The 13,487-nt window shown below is 40.6% G+C and overlaps 1 protein-coding gene across 15 annotated transcripts in view; it reads left to right on the top strand.

Moving 5' to 3' along the window:
• LOC109082495 (histone acetyltransferase p300-like) overlaps window positions 1-13,400 on the top strand; it is a 33,876-nt gene extending 20,476 nt beyond the window's left edge. For 10 of the 15 annotated variants that reach the window (XM_042729009.1, XM_042729055.1, XM_042729004.1 and 7 more), the window contains exons 18-30: window positions 2,226-2,465; window positions 3,003-3,091; window positions 5,436-5,546; window positions 5,693-5,749; window positions 5,865-5,942; window positions 6,393-6,460; window positions 6,640-6,790; window positions 7,635-7,781; window positions 7,925-8,204; window positions 8,345-8,512; window positions 8,780-8,941; window positions 9,029-9,310; window positions 9,436-13,400. In XM_042729009.1, the coding sequence (XP_042584943.1) occupies window positions 2,226-2,465; window positions 3,003-3,091; window positions 5,436-5,546; window positions 5,693-5,749; window positions 5,865-5,942; window positions 6,393-6,460; window positions 6,640-6,790; window positions 7,635-7,781; window positions 7,925-8,204; window positions 8,345-8,512; window positions 8,780-8,941; window positions 9,029-9,310; window positions 9,436-12,258 (4,656 nt within the window). In that variant the 3' untranslated portion in view covers window positions 12,259-13,400. The remainder of the gene's footprint in view (window positions 1-2,225; window positions 2,466-3,002; window positions 3,092-5,435; window positions 5,547-5,692; window positions 5,750-5,864; window positions 5,943-6,392; window positions 6,461-6,639; window positions 6,791-7,634; window positions 7,782-7,924; window positions 8,205-8,344; window positions 8,513-8,779; window positions 8,942-9,028; window positions 9,311-9,435) is intronic. The other 5 variants (XM_042729022.1, XM_042729081.1, XM_042729086.1 and 2 more) reach the window with 3 other exon arrangements.
• The last annotated feature ends 87 nt before the right edge of the window (window positions 13,401-13,487 follow it).

The raw sequence follows: 13,487 nt of genomic DNA, 5'->3' as shown, positions 1-13,487 counted from the left end.
TTCTTACACCGATCAGTTGACTTATTTTGTTTCTTAAAATTGTGCCAGAAATGAAAATTAATTTCCTGCTTTTCTGGTTATTTTGCTGCTTTATCAGTGGTTTGTTTGAATGAGGCACCGGCCCTATTTAAGGTGTGACAAGCAAACATTACAGACCGGAGAGAGAGATGTGTAACCTAAAAATTGAAGAGTCTTAAATAAAATATGTATAAAAGTAATCAGGGGCAATCAAAAAGTCAGGTAATCCCTGAAAATGTCTTTTCAGAGTGCTTGTAAAGAGTCTGTCCCTCTGATTCTGGGTTTATTCCCTCTTCACTGGTCTAAGATTAGTGTTTGTTTGAAACACCTCAGGTTGTCCTGACATTGTGTCTTCCCCATCGTATCTGCTTGAAGATCTCATATGGTTGTGTAAACATAGATGAGGGAACCATTATTGTAATCGCTGCACACATTCATATTTTAATATATGGTTCTGCAGATCTGTCTGTTGGTTGTTTTTGTTTGTGTATATATATTATTTTTTTTTGTGTGACAAAAAATCTAAATATATTTCTCTAAAACTAAAGTTTTGATAAAGAAACACAAGTTGATTCTAAATAATTTGACTGTCTGTCGCACACAACCTGAATACAGTGGGGCTGGCAGCTGAAGGACTGTATTTCTCCTGTGTCTTTGATGATTTGTGCTGTTGGACTGTAAAGAAGTGGGTCCAGCTGTGATTTGTGGTGTAAACGCTCATAGCTACACTGCTGTAATTTAATATCACCCCGCTTGGACTCACCTCAGCTTACTGTACCCTAAATGATAACCCTGCCAACATCACCCTAGAAAGCTTCAGTTTATTTGAATTTTTTGGCCAAATGGATTCATTTTGTTCCCAGGTTGTCCTCCACATGTGAAACTGATCCACTAAGCCTGGATTTAAAATGAGTAAAAGTTTTCTTAAATACAGTTTCCAAGCTAAAAAGAATGACAGAGCATGAGAATGAATTACAGTCCTAATGGTTAACAAGTGAATCTTATGAAGAAATGCCCGGCTCATATTTGACCCCAAATCAAAAGAAAAACTAAATATATTTTTATATTTTTTGTATTATTGTAGCATTGTGACAGTTAAGCATATATATTGTCTTCATTCTTTAAAAATTTATATGAATAATAATACTAATTGTTAAAATAATGATGATGAAGAAAAATATAATGATAATAATAATACTCATTATTATTATTATTATTATTATTATTATTATTATTATTATTATGGTAACACTATACAATAAGGTTCAATTTGTTAACTATATATTATATATATATATAATGTATAAATATATATAATATATATATAATGATTCATATATATATATATATATATATATATATATATATATATATATATATATGAAATGTAATGCATTAACTAAAAAAAAAGAGCAATACATTTGTTACAGTATTTATTTATTTATAAAAATACATCATCTGTTTGTTGTTCGTGCATGTTATCTGAGGTCTATTAAGTAACAATAATAGATATGTATTAGTAAATGCTGGAATTAACATTTAATTAAGATTAATAAATGCTTTAGAAGTATTTTTCATTGTTAGTATATGTTAACTACTGTGTAACAAATGGAACCTTGTTACCTGAGTGTTACCATTATTATTATTATTAATCATAAATTCATTACTGCAAGTACTTTTAATGATATATACTTACTATTGTATTTTTCGGAATATATCATTAGCATTGGGGTGTTAATTGTCATTTAATATATAAAAACAATGCAAAGTCTTAAAAAATTGTGCATAATTTTTATTATGCAAAATATAATTTTCCTGGCATTTCTTGACATTTTGAATGCGATTCAGCATACTGCCTGACCATATTATGTTCATATATCTTTGCCCACATCAGTTTGTGAGTAGATGTCTGCCGCCATTGCCGCTGGCCCAAAGACTTGTCTGTGTTTTTGTGTGTGTGTGAGAACAGGAGAGAAGTAGGGTACAGATTTGAGTGAGGCAGTGGGAGTCTGTTACGTTTTTCTCTGTTTGTGCATGTGAACCTCTTCTACAGCGCTCAACATTGTCCCCCTGCACCCTCTTCTCTCCCCCTGATTCTCAACCCGCTGGGCCGCCGTCCCTCGCTCTGTCCGACTGCGACTTCGTTTCACCTGGTTATGATGATTATGATGATGACCTCCATCTGCGATCTGGACTCCGTTCTCCAGGACTACTTTGACATTGTGAAAAACCCGATGGACTTGTCCACTATCAAGCGTAAGCTGGACACGGGTCAGTACCAGGAGCCCTGGCAGTACGTGGACGACATGTGGCTGATGTTCAATAACGCCTGGCTGTACAACAGGAAGACGTCACGCGTGTATAAATACTGCTCCAAACTGGCTGAGGTTTTTGAACAGGAAATAGACCCCGTTATGCAGGAGTTGGGGTACTGCTGTGGAAGGAAGGTGAGCCGTGTGTGTTCGTCTCTGCATCACATTAGGTTTTGTTTTTTTACTTTTAGATTTAATAAAAGGAACGTGGCTCAATGATCAGATTTCATCGATACAAAATACAAAACTTATATTTAGCTATTAATATTATAACAATTTCAGCAAACAATATAAATGGTGCCTTAAGTGTATTTTAAATACTTCTTCATATAATACTAAACTTATTTAACAATATAGCAATTGTTATTATTAATTTTAACAATAGTTCTTCACACAAGCATGTGATATAATGATAAATACATTTATTAATATTATTATAACAATTTCAGCAAACAATATAATTAGTGCCTTAAATGTATAATACTACTTCTCGAGATGAATTATATTATACTACGATGTAAAACCACTTCTTTGGCACCTTATGAGGTAGATTGTGGTTTCTTGCTTTAATATCATTATCTGACCAAAACTAATGGGATATTGCTACCCCACTCTCCTCTTCCTCTTCTTCTCTCTCTTCTAACCCCTCTGTTCCTATTTTTCTTCTTTCAATTGGAGTTTTCTCCTCAAACTCTGTGCTGCTATGGCAAACAGCTGTGTACCATCCCTCGAGACGCTGCATACTTCAGTTACCAGAACAGGTCAGTATTAGAGATGATATCCACACTACACACACAGTCACTCGCACCCTTAACTTAATCCTATGCAGTCCAGCCACTTATCAGTCCTATTAAAGGAAGAATAACCACTTGAAAGTTCAAAGAGACTTGGTTTGGATCTATATTATGCATACAAACAGAAGCAAGTTATTATATTAATTCGAACAGTTATATCATAGTGAATGTGGCCTGATGGGTAATTGCCTGACCCTATCACACTATTGTAGATCATTTGCATTTCAGCCTAAAATCAATTTGATGTTGCCTGGCAGCATTGAAAGCACTGCTGTGAAGCGGCCCAGTGCTAGAATGAAGTATGATGAAAGCTGTTTGTTTTCTGAACACTTTAATGGACACTAGGCTGCTCCACTACATCTGACACATTCAGATTTGGTTTATATTGTGTATTTGTATGTAAAAAGACTGAAGTGAGGTCTGTTTTCATGTGCTTTGTAAAAATGTAAATGCTGTTCTGCTGTGAGCACATATTTCCCACATCAGGGTGTTGTTGCATTTCAGGCCTGTTGATTTGACTTTCGGTGGCAAAGTGGACCACATTTCACATCTCTGCTCTTTTCCTGATTTTAAACAGCCATTTTAAAGAGGGTCTGCATTTTTGACTTCTGTTCTGTTTTGACGTTTTTGTTGATGTTCTTACAATTAACATATTGGCAGGTGTGTTGGCAAGTATTTGTGTTGATTAACTCATTTTCTAGCAACAAGCACAAAATAACAAAGTGCTAATAAGAAGGAAACATCAAAACGATTGCAGTGCTTTCCCTTTAATGAGTTAATGAAAATCATTGCCAGTTTTCTGAAATGCGTCATCTTAGACCCTAACAGCAAAGCACTTATTCACCTAGGCTGGCAAAGACTTTCACCAGAATCAGAGTTTCAGCGGTAAACAAACAGGGGCTGTGCAAAGCTTTTGTATAACTTTGGCTACCTTAGGCTTAATCTGAACCTTACTTTCGTTACAGAAAACGAAAACGACATAAAAGGTCACATTACAGCCCAAAATTAAAATAGGAAAATAAGATTAATTTTAAACATGCGGACTGAATATTGCCCCCCCCCTCCAAAAAAAAATCTATTAAAAATAAAATGATATTAAGTGTTATATTACAATGTTGTTTTTTATTATTATAAAAATATATTTAAAATAAAAATGTATAATGTAAAGTAACACAAGGTACTGGATTGTTATTATTATTATTATTAAAACATTGAAAACAAAATGTTATGACAAAATTACATTGTGTTGTTATAACCTTTTATTTTTGCTATTTTCATGTAATCTAACATTAAATTAAGATGATTAAAAATCTATTAAAATAAAAGGTTGTAATATAACAACACATATTTTATAATTACATTATTGTTGTTAAAATATATTAAAAACAAAAGAGTATGACAACACATGGTAGGAAAAAAAGAAGCCCATGTGCAAGCAGCCATAATGTTGTGTTATATATTTTATTATTATTATGTGGTGATGCCTTTATGCTGCTTTTAAAGAAATACATTTGTAAGATGATAATTTCAGATCTTAATGGTCCTTCATTTTTTTTTTGATGTGAAATTATTTTTGGGTTAAAATGTGATCTGGATAGGTTTTGTGAGATTGACCCAAAAATTACAGACAAAAAGTACAATATTTCAGTTACTGAAAATCAGCTTCATTCACGCTGCCAACTTCAGGGCGTACTAACTTCATCTGTCCCATGTTGTTTTAGTATCGAGTCTTGAGACCCTCTTTAAAATGTACTGAAAGGATGATGGGTCTCTGTTGCTCCTGTTCTCACTCTTCTCATCAGTTCGTTCACTCAGTCCATTGTTGTCCCATCGCTCCTCTGGGCGTCACGGTTGTTTTAGAGCTCAGCGGATGCAAGGGTGACCGTCTGTGCTTTTGCCTCGGCTTCCTGCTCTCTCTTTTGGTTTAGTTTTCTTCTTCTACATCTGACCCACCCCTCCACCTGTCCAACACGGAGCTCTTTGTCCCTCATAACGGTTTTGTTTCTCACACTTTTTTAAAATATTCATTCTGCCCTCCTCCCCACCCCCCCTCCCTTTCTCTCCCTCCTTTTTAACGCTTGTGATGTCTGCATTGGCCTGCTTTGATGTGACCAATCATCCGCTCCGAAATTTACACGCAACCAATCAATCAATCTGCCCACCCCAAAAAAAACCTGCTTCATGATTGGCTGCTCCCGGTGACGAACCTGCCTTCTCCTGTGTGCCTGTCTCCTGGCCTGCCCTGCCCTGATTGGTGGCTGCTTCCACGTGCCCTCACTGTGATTGGCTGTGCTCTTGGCGAACGGTCTAGTTCACCCAAATATGGGCTTCTTGCTGGCAGGTACCACTTCTGTGAGAAGTGTTTCAACGAAATCCAGGGGGAGAATGTGTCTTTAGGGGACGATCCAACCCAGCCTCAAACGTGAGTAACCATCTAAAAGTTTGTGTTTTGATCTTCTTCTTCATTGTTATTGTCGTAATGCTATTCCTCCGGGATTGTTCAGTGATTCTCATGACCCACTCGATTGGGCGGCTTCCTGTTCTCTGTCTCTCGTTTTCTCTCCTCAGGTCCATCAATAAAGATCAGTTTCAAAGGAAAAAGAATGACACCCTCGACCCTGAGCTGTATGTAGATATTTTCTCCCACCAAATGTTTCATCTCAGTTTGCTTGTTGTGAAGTTTTAGTCAAGACATGGATTTGTCATTATCTTACCTTTGTTTTCTGATTTTCCTCGTCAGACTGTTGGAATGTGCCGACTGTGGTCGAAAAATGCATCAGATATGCGCTCTGCACAATGAGACGATATGGCCGTCGGGGTGAGCTAGTTTTATTTGAGCACACTTTATTTAATGCATTCTACTGCAAAACATGGCTTAAAAATGGAGTCAGCAGACTGTTAGTGAATGTAAGGCTTTACCTGAGGAAGCGAAACTTAATATAAGGTTAGCCTTTTTCATTTATCTTTATTTTGTATGAGGTTTGCTGGGTTTTTCCTGTTAAATACAACCCTGATTCGTGAATTTTATATATCACCATTAAATTAGTATTAAAACAAGATATCCATTCTTCTAATTAATGGTCAAATTTTAATGTTGTGACAAGATGAGCACTGCAAACATGGAAAATGTAGGACAACTTGATGTCCTTTGTTACTACTACTTTTTATGATTATTGCTGTTCCATATTGTATGCAAGTTAATCACATTTTCAGGGATGTGTCTCTCTGTTTCCAAATATTCAGCTCTGTCTGTCTTCCTTTCAATCAGGTTTGTTTGTGGCGGCTGTCTGAAAAAAGCCAATGCTACAAGGAAGGAGAATAAATACACTGCAAAGAGTAAGTGGTTAAGAGCTTTAAAAATCTGGAAAAAAAATCCCTTTTGTTTAATTTTTGAGCATAGATTATAAGTATTTTAAAGAGCTGTGTAATAAAAATATTTAATGGCAGATCTTAAATTGTCAAATGCTGTAGTTGCATCATTTTAAACTCCCTGCTTTTCTTTCTCTTTATTCCAGGACTTCCTCAGACAAAGCTTGGTAGCTTCCTGGAGTCACGAGTGAACGAGTACCTGAAGCGCCAGAGTCATCCAGAAACCGGTGATGTCACCATTCGTGTGGTTCACGTGTCTGATAAAGTGGTGGAAGTCAAGCCTGGCATGAAGTCCAGGTGAGGGACAGTGCAGAATATTCTGAAATATTGTTGTCGTTCCTTTTAAGGTTTGGGAATTTTGAAACTGTTTACTTCATTTCTTTTAATTGTCATCAAGTAATGTTGTTTGTAGTAGGCATTTATACTACTGGATGCCCTAACAGTGTTATTTTAGTACTATTTATACACTATTATAGGATATGATATTAAAAATATAAATATTTTGGATTACTTTTTATTTTCATAATTTTTTAATAATTTTCAAATTGCAGCTCTATATTATCATAAACAACATCACCGATTATCAGTGCATGAATTAAACTGTTTTGGAATGCCCACGCTTTTCCATGTAATTTTTTTATGATGTTGATGTATGTGGGCAGATGAATTACTCACAGTAAACAATAACATCTTGATCTTGCTTGCACTCAACTACAGTATCTCAGAGGAGACAGCTCACGCATCCCTGTTGCTCTTTGGGATGTCTTTTTCACTCACATTGGTAGTCAGTGTCATTGCTTTGTTGATCATTTGCATAAAGTCAAATTGTTCTAAACTTTGGACATGACTGCATTGCATCACCATCAGTCACTGCTGTGTAAATAGCCATTGAAAATGAATGACATCAAGGTGTTTTGACTTTGAAAGGCCTCTAGGAGGATGAGAAAACAACTTTGGATCAATGTTACACAAACTTGGGTATTGAAAAGTTGATTAATTAATGGTTCTTTGATTCTGTAACTGTAAAAAAATAAATATTCATGCTTGCTTAATTAAAAATTCCATTTTGTCCTTTTGAAAAAGAAGAATTTTAATGGACACCATGAAGAGATCTAAAGAATTAACTGTCTGTCTTTTACAGGTTTGTTGATAGCGGTGAAATGTCAGAGTCATTCCCGTACAGGACAAAAGCTCTGTTTGCGTTTGAAGATATTGATGGAACAGATGTCTGCTTCTTTGGAATGCATGTGCAAGAATACGGCTCCGACTGCCCTCCTCCCAATCAAAGGTTAAAAATAACAAAGACCATGCAGTCGGACATTTTCAAGCACACACAGAATCTTCCTCTACGCGCATGTGGATAACATTACATAGGTGTCTGAGAAACACAAGTAACTTAGCGATATCCTCTGCCTCTTTCTCTCCATGCAGACGTGTGTACATCTCCTACCTAGACAGCGTGCACTTTTTCCAACCCCGTCACCTAAGAACTGGAGTCTATCATGAGATCCTAATTGGATACATGGAGTATGTTAAAAAAATGGGGTTTGTCACTGGCCACATCTGGGCTTGTCCACCGAGCGAAGGTGATGACTATATCTTCCACTGCCATCCATCGGATCAGAAGATTCCCAAACCCAAACGCTTGCAAGAATGGTACAAGAAGATGCTTGACAAAGCAGTAGCTGAAAGAATTGTACATGACTACAAGGTACTGCTACAGCTGTACTTTTGGCTGACAACAATAAAAGTTTAGACTTGAGTCTTTTCCCTTGTTTGGCTCGCTGTTGACAGCAATGTGTCATCTATTTGAAGTCCTTCACTAACTATTGCATGTTTCTCCTTGCCCAGGACATTTTTAAGCAGGCAACAGAGGATCGTCTGACCAGTGCGAAGGAGCTCCCATATTTTGAGGGTGATTTTTGGCCTAATGTCTTGGAAGAGAGCATTAAAGAGCTGGAACAGGAGGAGGAAGAACGGAAGCGAGAGGAAAACAACACCTCTAGTGAAAGCATTGACGTGAGTGATTGACTCAGATTTGTAACCATTTTGTACTGGGTGAAAACATACTCTAGTGCCAAAGGAGAACATTTGTTGTGCATAATATTTCTACCATCAATAAACTAGACTACTTTACTTTACACATCAGTAGCTGGGTTTTTAGACCTCTACTGTCATTTCTTGTATTTGACTTGATGTTGAAATTCATTCTAGTGCAGCTGCTTTAATATGTATTCTTAAAACACAATTATTATAACTTATAAGATTGTTTTTTTGACTGTCTAGGCTACCAGTGGTGACAGCAAGAATGCCAAAAAAAAGAACAGCAAGAAGACTAGCAAGAACAAGACCAGCTTGAGCCGAGCCAATAAAAAGAAACCGGGCATGCCAAATGTCTCCAATGATCTATCCCAGAAACTCTATGCTTCGATGGAGAAACACAAAGAGGTATGTAGCTCCCAAAAACATTTGAACCATTTGTCATTTACACATTTGGACTGAACTCACAAATGTCAACACTCTGCTTAATTTCAAGTTTTCTTTGTTATCCGTCTCATCGCTGGCCCTACTGCCAATTCCCTTCCACCCATTTTGGACCCTGACCCCCTGATGGCCTGCGATCTGATGGACGGACGAGATGCTTTCCTAACGCTTGCACGAGACAAGCACCTTGAATTCAGCTCAATGAGGCGTGCCAAATGGAGCTCCATGTGTATGCTAGTAGAACTGCACAACCAGAGCCAAGACCGCTTTGTCTACACGTGCAATGAATGCAAGCACCACGTTGAGACACGCTTTCACTGCACTGTTTGTGAGGTAAGAAATGCCATGTATGATACTCTGTATGTCTTTGAACAGGGTTTCTAAAAATTGTGCTATATGTATTTTAGATCAAAAGACTGAGCAACTTTTGAAACGCCCCCTTCTCTCTTCTTTTGTAGGATTATGATCTTTGCATCACTTGCTACAACATTAAGGGCCATGAGCACAAGATGGAGAAACTTGGACTGGGTCTTGATGACGAGAGCAACAACCAGTCTGCAGCCTCCACTCAGAACCCTGGTGACTCGCGTCGTCTCAGCATCCAACGCTGCATCCAGTCACTGGTGCATGCATGCCAGTGCCGCAATGCTAATTGCTCTTTGCCATCTTGCCAAAAGATGAAGAGAGTAGTGCAACATACCAAGGGCTGCAAACGCAAGACCAATGGTGGCTGTCCCATCTGCAAGCAACTCATTGCACTATGTTGCTATCATGCCAAGCACTGCCAGGAAAACAAGTGTCCTGTGCCCTTCTGTCTCAACATCAAGCACAAGCTTCGTCAGCAGCAGCTGCAACACAGGCTTCAACAAGCGCAAATGCTGCGTAGACGTATGGCCACCATGCAGCGAGCAGGGCAGCCACCCCCTTGTGGAGGTGGGCCACCAGGAGGTCCTCCATCACCCTGCAACAATGGGGCCACAGGTCCTAGCACACCTACGTCGGTGGGTACGCAACCTGCAACGCCTCAGACACCCACACAGCTAACACCCAACCTTGCGTCTCTGCCCCAGCCCGGTGTGGGTGGAGTCCCAGCTGGAGCTCCCCAGCAGCCTCCTCAGCATCCCGTCCACCACCAGTTTCAGCAGATGCAAGGTGCAGGCGGGATGATGACCTCACCGCAGCAACAAATGGTTCCTCAGCAACCTGTGGGACAACTCCCGCATCCACACAATCAGTATGGTCCCCATTCCACAGGTCCCTCCCCAAATCCACAGTCACAGGGTAAACCAGGCCTTGGTCCTGCAACTCCTCCGCAACTCCCTAGCAACCCAGGCACAGCACCTATGTCCCAGCAACAGCAAACTTCAGGTCCTCCGCCTGCAGCTGTGGAGATAGCCATGAAGATCCAGCAAGTGGCTGATGCACAGCGAAAGATGGCACAGGTTCAGATGCTACACAGGCAGGCTGTGCAAGCTGGCATGATGCCACAGCACCATCAGCAGCCACAGGGACAGATGGGAGTAGCCCACCCTGGGATTGGCATGGTAGGGCCACCAGGAATAGCCTCGCAGGCACAAACATCAGCGAACAGAGTGCAGATGGAACAGCAGCAAGGACCTCAGGGAATGATGGTGGGAGCTGGGCCCATGCAGCAGCAGCAGCCTCAACAGGCAGGTGTGCAAGGCCAGATGCCACCACAAATGCTTCTACAGCAGCCGAGAATAAACCCACCACTTCAGCCTCAGCAGCAACAGTGGCCAGGACAGGGTATACCAACCCAGCAGAGGCCTGCCATGATGGCTCAACCAGGAATGGTTGCAATGCAGCCCCCTCCGCAACAGCAACAACCACAACAAATGCAACAACAGCAAGCTCCCCAAATGCCGAATCGAAATGCCTTGATGAGTATGGTGCAGGCAGGTCTGCAGAGTGGCATAGTAAGTGGGGCAGCAGCTGGCAATCTGCCTCAGGGAGCCCTGCAGGATCTTTTACAGACCCTGCGATCTCCAAGTTCTCCTCTACAGCAGCAGCAAGTCCTCAACATTCTTCGGTCTAACCCACAACTAATGGCAGCATTTATCAAGCAGCGGGTTCACAAGTATAAAGGAGGCACAGGTGGCCCCGCTGTACCACAGGGAGGGCCAGGACCAATGGGGGGCCAGCCAGTGAGTGTCAATACTGGGGTGCCCCAGCCTGGCATGCACCTTGGACAGGGTGTTAACATGCAGACTCAAATTTCTCAGCTCCAAAAGCAGCAGCAAATGCAACAGCGGCCGCTACTGCAGCAGAGGCAGCAGCAAGTAGCTGCCTTGCAGCAGCAACAACAGCAACAGCAAGGAATTCAGGGTCAGGGGGCTCCAAACATGGCCAACATGAATCCACAGTTTAGAGAACTGGTCATGAGAAGGCAACAGCAACTACAGTTTCAGCAGCAGCAGCAGCAACAACAGCAGCAGCAGCAGCAGCAGCAACAGCAACAAATGAGTAATCACGCAGCATTCCAACAGCAGCAAGGTTACATGGGTCAGCAGAGTAACATGCAAGTCCCGCCAGGAGGTCAACCACTACAAGGTGTGCAACCTGGCCAGCAGCAGAGTTTTCCAGGCAACCCTGCGCAACAGCAAGCTGCAGCTGTCTTGCAACAGAGGCTTGCACAGCAACACCATCTACAGATGCAACAGCAGCAGAATGCAGCATCACAAGGTCCCGACATGGGGCATGGAGGAGGTCCGCAGCCCACACAAGGAGGTCCCAGTCTCCAGACATCACAGACATTATTACAACAGGCTTTGCATCAGCGTCTGCTTCAACAGCAGCAACATCTCAGTGGCACCTCGCCGGCACAGCAGAACAACCCCATGAGCCCGCAGCAGCAGCATCAGATGTCTCAGTCACCACACTTGCAGGGCCAACAGCTCCAATCCTCCCTCGGCAACCAGGTCTGTTCCCCTCAGCCCTCCCCACGACCCCAGTCCCAGCCACCTCACTCAAGTCCATCCCCGCGCCTGCAACCACAGCCCTCGCCCCACCACATCTCACCTCAGACCCAAACAGGTTCTCCGCATCCCAACCACCTTCAGCAGCATCACTCAGGCATGGCTCCACCTCCTCCACCTCCCCAACAGCCACAGCACAACTCTAAGGACCCAAGTGGATTTGGTGTAGATCAGAATGCCATGCTATCTCAGCTCAGTGGCTTGGCAGGACTCCACGGACCTGGAGCTAATGATATGCTGCCCCCTAGTGGCCAGGACCTTGGCATTAACATGAAAACCCTTTAGACATCATATAGTTATCACAAAATTTCACAAAACCCCACCAGAGACAGTGTTAGCTTTTTTATATTATACGGAAGAATTTAATGTTTTTCATCATAAATGCTTTGAAAATGGACCGGCCTAGAGAAGATGGCAAATGAGCATGGGGGGTATTTTCTTTTTTTTTCTTTTGCCAGTTGTGTACAAAGAGAGGATTGTTTCTCAGCCTCAGAGAACAAACCACAAGTAATATTTTTTATGTCAGGTCCAGGGGAGAACTTTTCCTTTTTCAAGAGAAATTTTTTAAGATTTTAAAAGTGGTATAAAATTAAAGTGCAAATGATTAAGGACTTTTTATATATTGTTTCACCGTGTACCGGTCTCTGTTATGTGTATTTACAGAGTCATATGGAACATTTCAAACATTGTGATGCCTATATTATTATAATTACCTGAACATCATGCATATCTTCCTTGTAAATTTTGAGTTTTGCATTTTATTTATTCTAGCTTTTTCATTTTGTTGTCATGATGGATTTTGTTCATGTGTGTTCCCAGAGACTGCTACAGTTCACATAGAATATATTTTTGTTAATACCTATTAAAATGAGGAGATATTCCTTTACTTAAGCTGGAGATTTAGGTTATTGAGTATAATATAAATTACAGTGTTGGGGGATCGGGTTTTGGTGTGCGCTCCGCTGCCCAATGGATCTTATTTCATGCCATATTGGAAATTCCATTGGACATCACTTCTTTTGCAAGAGGACAAGTTCGTAGATGCGCACACCCACCCTCAGAATGTGTATGCACTCCTTATAAGATGGATAGTGGAGATGTCTGTACTGGTTGGATGAACGTTTTGTGTGTATGTGTATATATATATATATGTGTGTGTGTGTGTGTGTGTATTGGATGTGGTGCTGGAGTTCATCTGCTCATGTGCTCAAAATCATGTTGAGCAGCGTTTCACATATGAACTGTATGGCACAGTGAAACGATGGAGAAGAAGAGAAATGCCACTGATTTCAGTTTTATCTTCAGTACCACTGATTTTCCTCCACTTCCAGAACTTTCTTTGCTCTGAACTTTGGGAGTTTTATTTGAATATTTTGTACTGTACAAAGGAAACACAAACTGTGGACTTAATACTTTTTTTTTTTTTTAATAAAATGAAGATATCAAATTTATTGGGCATTTATTTTTGAGGATCATTTGAAGATTGTATTTTTTAACCATTTTCCTTTCTGCTT

The sequence above is a fragment of the Cyprinus carpio genome, chromosome A3 (assembly GCF_018340385.1).
Source record: "Cyprinus carpio isolate SPL01 chromosome A3, ASM1834038v1, whole genome shotgun sequence".
Classification (NCBI taxonomy): Eukaryota; Metazoa; Chordata; class Actinopteri; order Cypriniformes; family Cyprinidae; genus Cyprinus; species Cyprinus carpio.
Note: the sequence above shows the minus strand (reverse complement) of the source record. Positions and strands in the feature narration are given on the sequence as shown.